This window comes from Furipterus horrens, unplaced genomic scaffold (genome assembly GCF_987537825.1).
Source record: "Furipterus horrens unplaced genomic scaffold, mFurHor1.1.pri manual_scaffold_7, whole genome shotgun sequence".
Taxonomy (NCBI): Eukaryota; Metazoa; Chordata; class Mammalia; order Chiroptera; family Furipteridae; genus Furipterus; species Furipterus horrens.
The window spans coordinates 130,574,418-130,592,196 of record NW_028327177.1 but is presented as its reverse complement, the minus strand read 5'-3'; the positions used below and the strand labels follow the sequence as shown (position 1 = coordinate 130,592,196).

At 44.6% G+C, this 17,779-nt stretch overlaps 2 protein-coding genes, 1 long non-coding RNA gene and 1 other non-coding gene across 4 annotated transcripts in view; 2 read left to right on the top strand and 2 right to left on the bottom strand.

Moving 5' to 3' along the window:
• LOC150005227 (uncharacterized) overlaps positions 1-17,779 on the bottom strand; it is a 392,161-nt gene that overhangs the window by 61,047 nt on the left and 313,335 nt on the right. The window lies entirely within an intron of this gene.
• Positions 5,923-6,053, bottom strand: LOC150005234 (small nucleolar RNA SNORA42/SNORA80 family). Its single transcript, XR_016512530.1, has one exon. It is a non-coding gene; the product is annotated as a small nucleolar RNA SNORA42/SNORA80 family (small nucleolar RNA).
• GLB1 (galactosidase beta 1) overlaps positions 11,043-17,779 on the top strand; it is a 76,485-nt gene continuing 69,748 nt past the window's right edge. Inside the window, exon 1 of the mRNA XM_090284434.1 lies at positions 11,043-11,204. Coding sequence (XP_090140560.1) covers positions 11,106-11,204 — 99 coding nt within the window. The 5' untranslated portion in view covers positions 11,043-11,105. The remainder of the gene's footprint in view (positions 11,205-17,779) is intronic.
• TMPPE (transmembrane protein with metallophosphoesterase domain) lies at positions 13,317-14,981 on the top strand. Its single transcript, XM_090283041.1, has one exon. The coding sequence runs from the start codon at positions 13,422-13,424 to the stop codon at positions 14,763-14,765; it is 1,344 nt and encodes a 447-aa protein (XP_090139167.1). The 5' UTR covers positions 13,317-13,421; the 3' UTR covers positions 14,766-14,981.

Here is a 17,779-nt window from a genome sequence, read left to right as displayed (position 1 = left end):
GTGCTGGGGCCTTGACTCTTCACTGGTTTGGAGACCCGGTCTGCAAACCAGACGCTGTCCTAATGGATCACAGATTGGCGCCACTTAAAAGTTTATAATCACTGAGCGGACTTGTGAAAATGGATGTTGTTGGGCTGTATCCCCAGAGCTTCTGATGCAGCAAGTCTGGGTTGGGGGTCTGAGGGTTTGCAATTTTTATAGTTATGACTTAGAATTTTATTCTAGTGAGCTCTTTAAATTTTATTTTTCAATTACAGTTTGCATTTAATATAATTTTGTATTAATTTCAGGTGTACAGCAGAGTAGTTGGTCGGTCATATACTTTACACTATGTCCCCCCAGTATTTCCAGGACCTACCTGGCACCATACCTGGTTATTTCAATGCTATTGACTATATTCCCTATGCTGAGATTACCCCGTAACTATTTTTTAACTACCAATTTGTACTTCTTAATCCCTTCACTTTTTTTTCACCCACTCTTACAACCCCAATCCCCTCTGGCAGCCATCAGTCTGTTCTTTGTATATATGAGTCTGTTTCAATTTTGTTTTTTTTATTTTGTTCTTTAAATTCCACGTGTAAGTGAAACCATATGCTATTCATCTTTCTCTGACTTCTTTCACTAAGCATCATACTGAGAGTTGCATTTCCAATCAGCACCCTGGTGAAGTTGATGCTTCTGGTCCAAGGCCTGCACTTTGGTAGCACTGCTGACCGCCTTACTTTTCAGTGAGAGAGGAAGATAACTAAAATTAATAAGGGTGTCAGTAGCAGTTTGTAAACTATTTAGCTAGCCAAACGGAAGATGTAGCATCTTACAACCCTGCAATTCCACTCTTCAGAATATACTCCAGAGACTTTTATTTGTGCATCAAAAGATATGGATGGAGCCCTGGCTGGTGTGGCTCAGTTGGCTGGAGCATTGTCCCATAACCCAAAGGTGTGGGTTCAATTCTGTGTCAGGGTGGGTACGAGGCAGCCAATTGATGCTTCTCTCTTGCATCAATGTTTCTCTCCCTTCCTTTCTCTGTAAAAGCAATGAGAAAATGTCCTCAAGTGAGAAAGAAAGATATGGGTGGAATGTTAAAAGCAGCACTTAAAAATTATTTAAACTTTTTATTTTGAAATAACTTACAGAAAAGTTAGAAGGACGGTACAAAGAACTCCCATATGCCCTTTCATCAAGATTCGCAAATTGCTAATGTTATGTCACATTTCCTTTCTGTCTTTATATTTATCTATATGTTTTTTCTGAATCCTTTGAGAGTATGCTGCATACATCAGGCCCACTTCCCCTTAATCTCTCAGTATTTATGTCCTAAGAATGAAACTACAGATAGTGATCAAATTCAACCTTGACAAAAGACTTGAACCTACATTCCCTATCCCAGTTTTGTCCACTGTACCAATAATGTCTTTTATAGCCCCTTTTCCCTGGACAGGATGCAGCCCAGGGTCATGTATTGCATCTAGTTGTCACATGTAGTGTCTTCTCATCTGGACCTTTTCAGCTTCTTCTATCGTGCCATTGATGCTTTTGAAGAACACCGGCCAAAACCACCTCAAGATCCCACTACACCCCTATTAGAATGGCCAAAATCCAAAACACTAACCACACCAAATGCCAATAAGAATGTGGAGCAACAAGAACCCTCATTCATTGCTGGTGGGAATGCAAAATGGTACAGCCACTTTGGAAGACAGTTTGACAGTTTTTTACCGAACTAAACATACCCCTACTATACAATCCAGCAATCACACTTCTTGGTATTTACCAAAGTTAGTTGAAAACTTATGTGCACACAAATATTTAAAGCAGTTTTATTCATAACTTGGAAGCAATCAAGGTGTCCTTTAGTAGGTGAATGGATGAATAAACTGTGGTATATCCAAACAATGAACTAGTTTCCAGTGCTAAAAAGAAATGAGTTATCAAACCATGAAAAGACATGGAGTCACATTAAATACATCTGACTGAGAGAATCCAATCTGAAAAGGCTACATACTGTATGATTCCAACTACATGACATTCTAGAAAAGGCAAAACTATGAAGATAATGAAATTATCAGTGGTTGCCAGGTGTTGGAGGGAGAGACAGACAAACAGGCAGAGCACAGGATTTTTAGGGCAGTGAAACTATTCTGTATGATACCATAATGACAAATGACAAATGTTATTATACATTTGTCAAAACCCAAAGAATGTACAACATCAAGGGTGAACTTGAATGTAAGCTGAACTTTGGATGAGAAGCAATACTAAGTAATGTGTTACTATGCTGGCTACTGCTTCATAACAGCCTTGAAGATATAAAGCAGTTTCTTGGCAGGTGCACCCACTAGACCACATGGGATGTCTCTGGACAGGCTATACAGAGAAACCACACCTTTGAACAGTTCATCTGAGGGAGAAAGGGAGAAAAGATTTTGTACTGGCTCTTTCCCTCCTCTTGTCTCCCACTGTACTATGTTTTTCCATGGGGAGTGAACTTACCTGCCCTTCTGGGTTGTACTTGCCTGCCTCTTTGGCAACCAGTTGGGAAGCATGGTGCTTTATTCCAGTGAGCCCAGAAATGTTTGGAGGAGCCAGAGACTCCAGGTGGTTGGTTTGAAGTGGGAGGTGTGCGGTAGGGGCAGCTGAGGTGGAACAGGCAGCCTAGGGTTTGGGAGACAGGTGTCTAATGAACCCCAAGCATCACATAGATGTGTCTAATACAGCAATCACGGAGGTGTGATCAAATTACCTGCAGCTGCAAACTTAAATCTCTCAAAGAAACTGCAGGTCATGTCAATGGAGATTATTGCCCACTGAAGAGACCTACTATGACTTAAAAGTGTCCCCACACATATCTCCAGTCTACCGTTTCCCTGTGGGACCATGGGCCTGGTGTCCTGGTGTAACCATACCCTCTGATCTTTTCTTTTTTCAGTATATTTTATTTTTTATGTTGTTAGTTGTCCCAATTTCTTTTCCCTTTGCTCCCCTCTTCCCAGTACCCCTCTTCTCTCCAGCAATCCCACTCCCCTTAGTTCACATTCATGGGTTGTATACATAAGTTCTTTGGCTTCACCATTTCCTATATTATTCTTAACTTCCCCCTGTCTATTTTGTACCAACCAATTATGCTTTTTAGTCTCTGCACCACTTCCCCATTTCCCCCCCTTCCTCCTGCCAGCTGATAACCCTTCAAATGATTCCCATACTTATGATCCTGTTCCTGTTCTGGTTGTTTGCTTAGTTTGTTTTTGTTTTTATTTTTTAGATTCAGTTGTTGACAGTTGTGAGTTTGTTGTCATTTCAATGTTCATAGTGTTGATCTTCTTTTTCCTAAATAAGTTCCTTTATCATTTCATGTAATAATGGCTTGGTGATGATGAACTCCTTTAGCTTTACCTTGTCTGGGAAGCACTTTATCTGCCCTTCCATTCTAAATGATAGCTTTGCTGGACAGAGTAGTCTTGGTTGTAAGTTCTTGCTTTTCATCACATTAAATATTTCTTGCCAGTCCCTTCTTACCTGGAAACTTTCTTTTGAGAAATCAGCTGATAGTCTTATAGGCAACCCTTTGTAGGTAACTCTCTGCTTTTCTCTTGCTGCTTTTAAGATTCTCTCTTTATCTTGAACCTTTGGAATTTTAATTATGATGTGTCTTGGTGTGGTCCTCTTTGGGTCTGGCTTGTTTGGGACTCTGTGCTTCCTGGACTTATATGTCTATTTCCTTCACCAAATTTTGGAAGTTTTCTTTCATTATTTTTTCACATAAGCTTCAATTTCTTGCTCTTTCTCTTCTCCTTTTGGTACCCCTGTGATTCGGATGTTGGCACATTTAAAGTTGTCCCAGAGGTTCCTAAGTCTCTCCTCATTTTTTTTTTTCGATTCTTGTTTCCTCATTCTGTACTGGCTGACTGTTTTTTTCTTCCTTATATTCCAAATCATTGATTTGAACCATGGTGTCTTTCCATTCACCATCGGTTTTGTGTGGATTTTCCTTTGTTTCTTTTAGCATAGCCTTCACTTCTTCCCTTATACATCTGCCATACTTAAGCATATCTGTCAACCCTGTGAGCATCTTTATCACCAGTGTTTTGAACTCTACATCTGTTACGTTGGCTATCTCCTCGTTGCTTAGGTAGAGCTGTGGCACCTGTTACATTGTAAGGGGAGGAGCCTTAGGTATTCATCAGTACAGGGCAACCCATTTCACCATGTTGTGGTGCTGTGTGATGGGGGAGGCATCTGAGAGGAAACAATGCTGCTTGCTCAGCACTCACCCCTTTTCCAGGCACTTCTCCCACTTCTGTATGGGTCTGACACCTCTCTAGCTGTTGCCCTGACCGTTGTTCCCAGAGTGGGTGGGTCTGTGTACGTTCTAGGACTGTGGGTGCCCTTTAAACATGCAGACTCTGCTAAGAGACCGGTAGTTTCTGCCTCTGCCCCAACCCCCACTTGTTTGCACAGTCAGAAGCAATGAGGCTTTATTTTCCCTGGCACTGGGACCGTGAGCTGTGCATTCTGGTCTGGTGCTAGTAGCGCTCCCCAGGTGTCCTCTTTACTTTTTAAAATGCTTGACTGCACTTTCCACTGGCCTGCTGCTGCCACCGCTGCTGCTGCCACCACCACACCCTGTCCTCTCCACCCCAGCTCCGCCCCTCCTACCTGTGTGGATGAGTATTTCTTCTTTATTTCTTTGTTTTTTGGACTTCAGTGCAGCTCGATTTTCTGGAACTTCTGATTGTCTCTAGTTTAGAGGGAGACGCAGCGTGTCTATCTAGGCCTCCATCTTGGCCGGAAGTCCCCTCTGATCTTTGAGGAGAAACTGTATATCTAGATTATGTAAATTTCCCTGATTAAATGTTGACAACCCCAGTAATTATATAACATTTAAGACATTGGTGAGCCAACATGGTGATTGTCAGAACAAATACACCTTCTGGCCATATCTAGTTGTAACTTTCAGCTGAACTAGAAAATTCCTGTGGTCGTTGAGAGAAGTGAGCTACATACGCAGATGTGGCTATGAAGAGAGGGTGGGCTGAACCCAGGGTCCCAGGTGAAGAAGAAACCACAGGCCTAGATCAAACATGAAGGGCGGAAAGAAAAACCCTGCAGAGACTCGGCTGAGAGACCTTGGGGAAACAGCTGCTCTTGGCAGATAGTAAGGTGATACAAAGAAGATAGCAGAGAAGAGCTTTTAAAACAAAGCACTCATTTCTCCCCCCGAAGGCAGGCCTCACTTGGGGCATTTTATATTTGTAGATATTTTTAAAACTTACCTGTTTTTAGAAGCTGAAAGGGAGTTTGAAGACACAGGGACAAGGACATCCTACCACTCATGATGGTCAGATGGCGTGCTGTTCCTGGCACACAGCTGCTAACTTCTGTTGGAGCTGTGGGGAAACTGTTGGCCGATTATTTCACAATTTTATCTTTTTATTCTTTCATGACCATACCCATTATCTGGTTGCACAACTTAACCCCTAGACACAGGTCTCAGGATTTTCTGGGTCAGAAAACTGAAAGACATGAGAAAGATAAGGAATTGTTGCATAGCCAGACTGTCCACATCTGCTGGGCAGAGGTATTTTGGTTTTTTTTAAATAATTTTATTTTGATATAAGAATTTCTGTATGCCCTTTACCTAATTCAGCAATTGGTAACATTTTGCCTTATTTGTTCCACTATTTGTTCTGTCATTATATACATGTACTATATATATATTTATGTTATATATAAACATTATATATAATATATAAACATATGCATATTATTATTACCATTTGGATTAAGTTGAAGACATTATGCGCCTTTACTTCTCAATATTTCAGAGTATAAAAGTGTTTCCTAAGAACATAGGCACAATATCCTTATCCAAATTAGGAAATGTAATATTAATACGATATATATATTTTTTTTTCCTGCAACTTTGCAATCTGTTTCAGTACCTGTAGCTCACAGGCAGAGGCCAGGAAATGGTTCAGGGCCGCAGTTTGCTCTGATACATAGCACTATGAGAGACCCAGGGGGATGGGCCTGCTGTAAATCTATCATATTTTTTAAAATAATTTATTTATTTATTTGTTTGTTCACTTATTTTTCGAGAGAAGGGAAAGGAGAAAGAGAGGAAGAGAAACATCACTGTGTGGTTGCCTCTCACTTGCACCCCCAACTGGGGACCTGACATGCAACCTAGTAAGGTGCCCTGACTGGGAATCGAACCAGCGACACTTGGCTCGCAGGCCGACGCTCAATCCACTGAGCCACAGCGGCCAGGGCTCACAATATTACTTTCTAATCCATAGTCTATGTACAATTTTTGTTCAGTGTTCCATAAAATCTTTTGTAATTATCTTTTTTATGTTTCCTGGTCCAAGAACCAAACATGCATCATAATTGGTTGTCATATCTTTTTAGTGGAGACCTTGTTTTTTTCTTGCCTCTAAACATATATCCTAAAACCTATTCCAAATGACAATTATTTTAATGGAATTTTAAAAGTATTAGGTATGTAAAATTAGTTATATCTTTATACTGTGGTAAGGTCAGAATGGACATTGGGACTTGAAATTTGCTAAATAGCAAAGCTCTGTTAGGGCCATAGGGGAAAATTGATGGATCAAAGGGATTGAAATTGATTCTTAATTTGTGTGTAAAGCCTTGTTAGCACAGAAAAACAAAGTTTTTATCTGTGTAATTGGGCCACACACCTCTCTTCCCTTCATTATTGTAATGCTATTGATGAGGCCTCTGTGCTTTTCTAACTACCTTTGGTGAAGAATCAATTTTGTTTCAATGGTTATCAGTGCTTTTTCCCATCAATTCAAGAACTGACCTTTTGTAAAAAATATGATAAAAATAAATTACTAGAAAAAGGAAATGAAAATATACATAAAAATTTACATTCACCTTTTTGTTATTAGATTTAACAGACAAGCTTTCACAAATTGCTACGAGTTTCCAAATGCCTACTCTGAATTTCTGTATTTAGGCCACTGTCCTCAGACCACACTCTGAGTAGCACTGGTCTATAGAAGGGCCTATATTATATGTAGTTGTGTGTGTGAACATCAGTTTCACTGAAGATGAGTCCTTACAGGATGGCAGCTTTCTCCTGGTCACTTCCTGTCCTCCAGCACCTGAAGCAGCAGGTTTTTCATCTCAGCACACTATCTGAGGTGGCAACCCCCGAGAGCCCCCAGAAATATCTTCTAGAGGGTGGGCCCCTTGTAGTACATACATGCTTCCCCTACTAGGTGAGTGTTCTAGGAACCCATCTGTATCAGTGTACTAGCTGGGGTTGTAAGAAGCTACATTTGGCTTCCGTGAATTTTTTTAAAGACTCTTTCAATGCATTTGTCCATTTCATGATGGGTGATTTACCAGCACACCCTCCTACACTATGCTGAGTGTTCAGCAGTTTTTGACCAAAATACAGCAGGACCCCCATGCCCCACCCTACTCATTCACCTGATCTCTCCCCAAGTGACTTTTTTATGCGTCCCTGGATGAAAAGAGTTCTCAAAGGGAAATGTTTTGCTGATGTGGAAGAGGTGAAACAAAAAAACGGCAGAAGCATAAAAGGCATCAACATTGACACATTCAAAAACTGTTTTGAGCCGTGGAAAAAACATCTCGATAAGTGTGTTGCATCAAATGGAGAGTGCTTTGAAGGTGACTGAAGTTTAAACATGTAAGGAATAAATACAAAATTTTAAATAAATAAATCCTGTTTGGGGGGTCCCCCCTTGTCTATGCACACTTCACTTGGACAGGAACCAAAAAATCAAGTATGGGCAGAAAGAGGCAGGGCCTGGTAAAAATAACTCAGGCTTGAGAGTCAGACAATGTGACTTTAGAGACTCCATCGCTTCTTGGCTCTGTGGCTATTGGCAGGTCACTTAACTCCACTGGGACTCAGTTTTCTCATCTGTGAAGTGAAACTTGGATCTTGAGGCAGACTGACATCACTGGTAAAGCATTCAACACAACAATGGCCATTATTATCATTGCTAGTTCAGGTACCATACAAAGTCAAGTACTAACATCGCAGAAACAAACTACAGTCTGTTGTCTCTGGCAAGCTTTTTTTTTTTTTTTTTTTAACATAAGCTCTTTTATTTTTTTTCCCATTTTTTTATTGTTGTTTTATTACAGTTGTCCCATCTTTCCCCCATTGCTCTCTCTTGCCCTGCCCATCTCCCCCTCTGGCAAGCGTTTACTGTAAAGGGCCAGACAGAAGATATTTTATGTTTTGTGGGCCATATGGTCTCTACTTCAGCTACTCAATTCTGCCACTGTAGTGTAAAAGCGGCCACGACATGCAGAGAATTGGGGCTGGCTGCGTTCTAACACAACTTTATTTATGGACATTGACATTTAACTCTCATACTGTGTTCAAATGTCACCGAATGTCGTTCTTCTGATGTTTTTTCAACCACTTAAAAATGTAAAAATGATTCTTAACTGACAGGCCATACAAAAACAGGCATCAGGGCAGGATGTGGGCTGCTGGCTTTAGTTTGTTTAACACAAATCTGGGCTAAACAATTCCTGCCTCAATTCAGTTAAAAATGCCTGCTATATATTGTCACCTTAGGTCTATAGGCTATAGGAGGAAAAAAGGTGGGAAACGGTGAATCTGCCATTTGCTAAGGAATTTTTTTTTAATTAATTAATTATTTATTTTTAAAGAGACGGGAAAGGAGGAAGAGAAGGAGAGAAACATCAATGTGTGGTTGCCTTTCATAGGCTCCCAAGTCAGGACCGGGCCCACAACCCAGGCCTGTGCCCTGACAGGGAATCACACCCAAAACCCTTTGGTTCACAGGCCGGCGCTCAATCCACTGAGCCACACCAGCCAGGGCTGCTACAGATTTTTTTGAAGTTAACTTTATTTCACAATAATTTAGATTTAGAAAAGAAGTTATAAACATAGTAGAAAGAATTCCTTGATTGGCACAGTGCAATGATCAAAATCAATAAATTAATGTAAAACTATTATTTAATCTTTAGATCTTTATCCTGCTCAAAAATCAGGCTTAATTCTGGTTTCATCAACTGCCCCACTAACATCTGGTATGTGGCAAATGTCTTACAGATATCACCTCTTGCAACTCTCTCAATAATCCAATGAGTTTGATATTTTGATCCTTATTTGACCAATGAAGGAACTAAGACTCAGAGAGGTTACGTAACTTGCCCAGTCACACAAACATTAAGCAGCAGTGCTAGATTTCAATTCAAGTAGGCCTGCCTCCAAAGCCCTTGCTCTTTAGTTCTGAGCAAGAATTGCCGTGTTTAGAGGGGACTTCAGAGTACAAGACAGGAAGTCTGTATTCCAGGCAAGAAAAGAACCTGTGAAAGGAAAGCCAGTGTCTATTTCTCAGTCTCCCAAAAAAATGTCCAGTGGAAAAGAAGAAAGGAATGAGCAAATGGAATTGTAGCTATTTTGTTACACAATGTATAAGGTTTTGTTTTTTTTAATAGTTAAGGTTATTTTTTAACTTTTTAAAAGTAAAAAAATAACTTCCTAAAAGTAAAAAATAACTTCTTAAGTTATTTTAAAAACAGACACAGAAAGAGACATAACACACAAATAAATAAGTTAATGAGTTCTATTATGGCTTATAACCTTGTAACCACCCTCCTGTTCAAGAAACAAAACTTCAGACCCAGAGCTAGTGGCAGCCAGTGATCCTGGACAAATTAACCTCAAAGAGCATTGATTTTTCCCAAATATAAAACAAGAAACTCCTACAGTCATACCCTACATAATGACATTCTGGTCAACAGTGGACCGATAACAGCCCCACAAGATTATAATGCAGCTGAAAAATATTAGCCATTGTAATATCCTAGCACAATACATTTCTCCTGTGTTTGTGGTGATGCTGGTGTAAACAAACGTCCTGCACGGCCAGCTGCATGAAAGTACGTATAGCATGTTTAATTATGTGCAGCACATTACACTTGATTATGATAATAAACAGCTATGTTACTCGTTTATGTATTTACAATACTATATCTTTTGTCATTGTTTTAGAGTGTACTCTCTTATTTTTTAATAAGTGTTTCCTGTAAAATAGTATGCCATGTTTATCATGTCACTTGATTGCATTATTTTCTCTTGTGTTTGATTTATTCTCATGCTGTTTTGTACAGACGTGTTAGCCTAGGAGCAATAGGCCGGCTATACCATATACCCTGGGTGTGTAGTGGTCGTCTAGGTTTGTGTAAGTGATGTTCACACAATGACAAAATCACCTAGTGTGGCATTTCTAGGACCGTGTCTTGTCCCTAAGGGACACATGACTATATTTTACCCCAATATGACAGATCTGCCTACATTGGCATGGTAGGGCTGTTGCGAAGCTCAAGTGCAAAATTGAAAGGTGGGAGATGTTCCTCTTATCTGTCAAAACCCAACAACGAAATAAAAATTCTACAGACCCTGATGCTTTGAAGGTTAGCTTTGGAATGATTTCTCACAGCTAAACCATAGCCCTAAATTTCTTGGTAACCTAGAATAGTCGTCCTCAAACTTTAGCGTGCACCAAAAAACCTGGAGGGTTTCAAAAATAGATTTCTGGGCCCTATCCCTAGAGTTTCTGACTGAGAGTTCCTGGGGTGGGGCCCTATAATCTGCATATCTGACAAGTTCCTGGTATACAGTTGGTCCAGGGACTGTAATTTTCGGACCCCTAGTTTTCCAGAGGATCCGGTATGCAGGGCTAGGATTCTATCTAGTCCACTTAGGTTTATCTAGTCTCCACTTCCCTGTTCTGTCCTCTGAGGCAGCCAGGGAGCAAGGAGACCCTTGTTAAAGCCCAGCCCCCGGGCGCGTTATCAAGCTGCTGACAGCAGGGCCTCCCGATTGCCTTTGCAAAGGGTCTGGCAGACGCTGACAAGGACCCAGATAACGCCGCTATCCGGGAGTCACGAGGCCGCGTGGACTCCAGGTTCCTCCTGCCCATTCCCCGCCCCCGGGCCCGCTGTCGCGGGGCGGAGCTGGTTCCCGGGCTGCGGGCAGGACCCGCGAGGGGCGGTGCCAAGCCGTGGATCCTCAGTCAAGTGACGCCGAGCGGCTGGCCGGGGCGCCGACTGTGATGGAGCAGAGAGGCTGGAGGGTGGCTCTACCGGGGGTCGTTCGCATCCTCTCTCTGCTGCTGGTGTTCGTGCTGCTGGGCACTGCGCGCGGCTTCCGTGTAAGTCCACAGGACCCCCGCGCGGGGACTCATTGCTCGGGGACATGTTGGCGGGGGACTAAGCTGTGGCTGCGGCCAACAGGGGTCCTGCAGGGCGGCGGGCCGGGGACCCGGGGCGGGGGGCACCCTGGCAGACGGGCAGCCTGCGCAGCGCAGGCAGTGGACTGGCCCTCCTGTCGAGGGCGGGCCGGGCTGGGCGCGCGTCCTTCCCGGTAGCCTGTGGCTTGTGTGTTCCGCTTCGGCCGCCGGTTTCGCGTGAACCCACGTTCCCAAAGGTGCCACGAGGGGGGTGAGGTGAGGTGCGCCCACACTATTCCTGCTTTGCAGTTTTCCAGGAGGGGGAATTCCAAGTAGCGCGCGTTATTGGAAGAAGCCTTGGGCCCTGGCTTGGGGCGCCCTCCCTTGCCCTGTATGTGCTCGGCGGACCTCTCCGGAGAAAGAAAAATGGGGTTAGGGGAGGCCCCCGCAATGGCAACTTCGGGTTAATTTCCTCCAAGGAGTTCTCTTTTCAAACATCTCGTGCACTTCTTGCCATTCCCCGCCGCTCCCTTCTTTGGCTTGGACCTTCCAAACCTTCAAGGTGGTCCAGGCCGAGGGCGGGATAGGAGGCGGGCGGCAGGTGGCAGCCAGAGCTGCTAGAGGGAGGTCTGCGAGAGCAAGTAGGGGCCCGGCGGGGGCACGTTTGGCGGGAGAAGAAGGACAGCGGGGAATTGAAGCCGGGACCTGCCCCTCTGCACGTTCAGCGAACCAGTTTTGGTTCCTCCAGAGTCTGGGTGGGCTGAGTCTGGGGCACGTTTTTAGGTAGAAATGGTGAAATCTGGGCCGGTGGACTTGTAAATCACACCTTTTGATTAAAGGCTATAAATAACTTGCCTAGAGCAAAGGTATACATTTACCTAAACCGAGGTTAGGAATCTTAAGTATTTGGAAATCACCTGCTGAAAATATTTTAATTTGGGGTTCTTCTTGGGAAAAGGTCACCTCGAAGGGAGTGTTTGCTAACCTGTTTGCTGGGGTCTGTGGGTCCTCTAGTCCAGATTTTTGGCTAGGAGGCTTGGAGGAGCCCTCCCCCACTCCAGTTGAGAGCTAGCCAGCTGTGAGAACCTCTGGGAACAGTGTGAGACAGAGGCAGATGGGAAGGAGGAGACAGATCGTTATATTTAGGTGGGCTGTGGGAAGGGAGAGATACGGTTTATGGATGAGGAGCTGGTGGACAGGGTGGTCCCCCTGAGTAATGGTTGCTCATCATTGTGCAGCATCATTCAGCAGTGGGGTGCCCTCTGACTGCCATACCAAAGCCCACCCAGGAAGGCCGGCTTCATCCCAGGAATTCTTTGGTGTCTAGTTGTGTCTCCTGGGCCTAGAGCTGAAGGAAGCTATCAGCAGATGAGCTTTCTGTGATTTCCTTGTTCACATTTATTTAGAACAGCGGTTCTCAAACTTTAACTGTCCTAGAAGTTAAACTAAATTTTAAAATATTTACTAGTTTATTTCAGAAATAGTAAATTACATGTTAAGAAACTTATAGGGTTTTTTTTTTTTTTTTTGAGGGGGGGGTTGGATAACAATGTTTCTCCTTGAATCTTAGGGCAAAGAGTGGTATTGGTTTCCATGTTTGCTAATCTCGTGTCTGTATTCATAGATGACAGTCAGATTCTCATAACTGCTTCTGCATTTTGTGTTGCCATGGCGTATGTCACGTAGCCTCTGCAAAGCTCCCCTGCACGCTCATGAGAGAATGAGAAAGGAAAAGGCAGTTTTATGGTTTAGGATTATTATGGAAACAATTTTAACTAAATGGACCCCCTGAAAGGGTCTCCCAGACCACACTTTGAGAACCGCTGATTTAGAATAATGTTTTTGTTATTATAAAAGAAATTCCATGCACTTGTGAGAAAACATTAAATATTCAAAAAACTGGAAAGAAGAGAATGAAGGCTGCCCATCGTGTTACAACCCAGTGTTTGTGTTTTAATAACCAAGTGTCAGCACTTGACTGGTGGCTTGGATTCAAGGCAGGTTGGGCAGATGTAAGTGGCCTTCAGGTTTTGAATGGGGACAAGGAAGCTCTAATATTCCACAAAGCTGATGCCGGTTCCTGGTTGCAGGCGGACCTGAGCTGGAACCGTCTTCTTGGCCATTATCTTTTCTAAGGACCTCACCTTCCAGAGCCCGCCTACACAGAAGTGCCAGGGGACCCTCTTAGGAGCAGAGAACATGGTGATCTTCAGGCAGCTGTCTCTGGGTGTGAAGGCCGCCCTGGCTGCTGGCACTGTCTTCATGTCCATGATCATCTCCCGCTCCTATCTGTCTGAGAGCCTGGAGCTCAGGGCCTGGCGTTGGCTGTTCCGCCTGCAGCTTGCCCTGTTTGTCAACTCGCTCATGCTTATTGGCTCCCTCTACATCTGGCGTAGTGCAGTCAGCAACCTTAGCCATTCCCCAGCCTCAGAGTCGGCCTGTTTTCAGCTTTGGAAGATGGCTGTTGTGACGTTCCTGGCCCTGGCCCATTCCAGTTTCTTCACCATGCTCTTTCTAGTGGCCGAGGAGCCCTATCTCTTTTCCTTGGCTGCCTACTCCTGCCTCGGGGCATACATCATCATGCTCTTCTTCCTCTGTACCCTCAGCGGCATGGAGCAGGCCTACCAGCTCTTGGCCTGGCGCAGTGGGAGGGTCGTGGGCAGCCTTGACAAGACAAGGAAGCTGGCGCTCAGACCGGCCCTGGCAGTGGTGGTGACTGCCGTGCTCAGCATAGCTGGGCTTCTGAACGCTGCCCAGCCCCCGGTGGTAAAAACCGTGGCAGTGCCCATCCACCAGCTGCCCCCCTCGATGGACAACCTCAAGATTGTGCTCCTCTCAGACATTCACTTGGGTCCCACTGTGGGCAGGACTAAAATGGAGATGTTCGTGAGGATGGTGAACAAGCTGGAACCGGATGTCACGGTGATCGTGGGTGACCTCTGCGATTCGGAAGCCTCCGTCCTCCGGACAGCTGTCGCTCCTTTGGGCCAGCTTCATTCACGCCTGGGCACCTACTTTGTCACAGGGAATCACGAATACTACACGTCAGATGTCAGCAACTGGTTTGCACTGCTGGAGTCCCTGAACGTCAGGCCTCTTCACAACGAGAACGTGAAGATTTCTGCCACACGGGCCCGGCGTGGTGGTCGTGAGGATGATGACTGGATCTGCTTGGCCGGGGTGGATGACATCGAAGCAGACATCCTGCACTACTCTGGCCATGGCATGGATCTCGAGAAGGCCCTCGGGGGCTGTAGCACAGACCACGCCACCATCTTGCTAGCTCACCAGCCCCTGGCTGCCAAGAGAGCCCTTCAGGCTCGGCCAGATATTAACCTGATTCTTTCTGGGCACACGCATGCTGGGCAAATCTTCCCCTTGAATGTGGCAGCCTATCTCCTGAACCCCTTCTTTGCTGGTCTCTACCAAGTGGCCCAGACCACATTTGTCTACGTGAGCCCAGGCACGGCCTACTATGGAATCCCCATGAGGTTGGGTAGTCGGGCAGAGATTACAGAGCTCATCCTGCAGCAGGCTGTCTGAGCCTGCCCCTGCCCCACATGCCTCTTCAGCGCCCTTGGCCTCCATTCTGCATCCCTCTTCAGAACAGGTTGCCTGCTTTATGCCCTCCAGCCTTTCCTGCGCAGCCCTGCCCGCACATGCTTGTCACAAGCCTGGCCTGAACAGTGATTGTGGTCGGGCTGCCTGGCAGGTTAACTCTGTAGATAGCCAGTTGCTTATTTATATACATTTGTGAGGCCACTAAAGTCACATGCATAAGAACAGGCACCTGTTTTCCAGATGACGTGGCGTAAAACTTCCTTCTCTGAAGAGCTCCTAGGAATAAACCAAAACATGGCATTGCTTAAGAGGGATACCTCTAGAAAACACAGTAGGGAAGGAACTCTGGGTGCTTTTTAAACCCTCTTTAGGACTTAGACAGTTTCCAGGATCATTGAGGTAGAGCTTTCCAGGCAAGGGGCATGTTGCTAGGTAATCTGGGAGGGCAGGCGAGACAGAGGCCCCTCTGGCTGCTGAAGAAGAAGAATTTCTTTTCCCCCTTGGTTCTATCAGAGTCACCTTTAATGAGGAAATCAGCAGAGCCTGCTGGAAGACAGAGCACATCCTATTCCAGACCTTGAGTGATGCTATTTTACTGTCTGTGCTCCTGGGTCTTGGGGATTGGGGGAGGGAAAGAAACAGAGCACTGTGGTTGGTAATGGTAATAGTGCCACATAGGACTTCAAAGGGCCTTTGGCTCCTTTTATACAATAATTGGGTGAGGTAATTAGGGGCAGGCTCCTAGAGATGAGGAAACTGAGGCAAAGAGCTGTAGGTAGGGCATTGGCAACAGGACAAGGTATGTAGGAGATTCTGGACTAGAAGTCACGTCTTCTATTTCCCAATGAAAGTGTTCTTTCCACCGTCTGGTGGTTCGGTAGATGCATCTGATTCAAACGGTTACCAAAATTAAGAGAACAAAACAGGGCCTAGAACCTGATGTTCTTTCCAGGAGTCAGCTAGTTTCGGTGTGGGATGTCTGTCAATATGGGAGGAAGAGTTAGAAAACTGGAGCCCCCACCCTCACTCTCTGTGGGTGGGGGGAGCGGTACGGGACAGGCAGGCTCTGTCCTCTGGCAGGGCTTCGTGGCCTGGTCTCCCCGTGGAGTACTGAGACCACCTTTCCTACTGTACGGCTTCCGTCCGCCTGGCCTGACCTCTCCAGAGCTTTCCTAGAACTCTGACCACAGAATCATAAGGCCATCTCAGCTGGCCACTAGACCCATAGGAAGACAGGCAGAGGTTACTATGTCTGGAGTGACCTCACCTCTGGTCCGGCCCTTGTGCCAGACTCAAGAGACCCTGTGGCCCTGGGGTAGCAATAAACAGTCCTTTTAGGAAGGGCCTCTCTGAGAAGATTGAGGACCTGGGCTCAGTGTTGACATTTTTGTGACCGACAATCTTTCTCCAACCAGGAACACAGACACGACTCTAAAAGAGAAGTCGGGTCAGGCAGTGTTGGGCAAATGACTTGACCTCAGCAAGCCTCAGTCTCCCTCACCCTAAAATGGGGATATTATCATATCTACCTCAACATTGTTTCCCGGGGAGGGCACTGAGACATGGCACGCGCTGCACATGGCTCAGGAGGAGCACTCAGTGTTGCTGATTCGTAAGCATCACATGGGGGCTTGCTAAGGAACTGTGTTGGTTACAGGTGTCCCGGGAACTTATGAAGCAGACAATCCCGGGGGATGTGAGTGGGTCGCATGCCTCCTGCTCCCGGGGCCCAGTGATTTGCTGGAGACGTGGGAGGGTTGCTTTCCTCTGCCTGGGTTAAGTCTCCTATGCACGCTCTGCCTGGTGGATAAATGGAATCCTGGAGAATCCTGAAGACCACCTTGTTATTTCCAAAGTGTTGACAGCAGGCTTTCCATTCCAGGGTGACTGATTCCTCTCTGTTGGACACAAAACAGGTCCATCTTACGTGTCGAAGGAATAGTCAGCAGCACATTCTCATACTTGGCTTGTATTCCATGACGTAGTGGGAGTTTCCCTGCGGAAATTCCTCCATCACTGTCCAGATACGGCCCTGAAGGGTCACTCTCCCCACAGTCCCCTCTGCACCTCTCCTCACACATGTACCTTCCTTGTTAATGGTTGGAGGAGGTGGTGAGAAATGCTTACTTGGAGCTTGAAAATTCTTTCACTTTCATTTTAGTTTCTTTTAAAAACTGTAAATGCAAGTTAAATTGAAATGCTTTTTAAAATTAACAAGGACATGTCTAGTATCCTATTATTGTACAATGTCAGTGCAGTAATCCCACCACCATCCATTCCAAACATCCATCCACCGTTTTTCCTTTATTTTGTTTGTTTTGTTTTCAAGTTTTTATTGAGAAAATTAAACAAATATTCACAGAGTAGAGAGAACACCGTGCTGATTCCGCATGCACTCATCACCCAGCTTCAACAATTGTGAATAATATTCTGCTGTTCTTTCTCATTTATCCCTTCCCTACACTCTTTTTTTGGCTGGACTATATTAAGGCAAGTCTTAGAAAATGTAATGTTACCCAAAAATACTTCAGTATGAATCTGTTCTAGAAAAGCATATACATAATGCTGTTATATCCAACGAAATGAATAGTAATTCTTTAATATCATCTAATGCTTAGTTAGGAGGTGCAAAGGCTAGAAGCTAGGTCTTCGACCTCTCAGTAAAAGTGTTTTTTCCACTCTCTGAGGGTTGAGTAACTGTATCTGTTACAGGTGACTAACAGGATTCAAATGCAGTTTACTGCCAAAGAGCTAAAGAGTTAGTATTCCGTTTTTCCCCATTATCTCAGTTTTTTGTTTGTTTTTTTTTTTTTACTATGGGAAAAAGCACACAGCATAAACTTTATCATCTTAATGATTTTTAAGTGTATATTTGCACTGTTGTAAATATACTTTATCTCGCAAATCTGAAACTATATCCATTAAACAAGAACTCCTCTTTCTCCCCTCCCCTCAGCCCCCAGTAACTGCCATTTTACATTCTGTTTCCATGACTA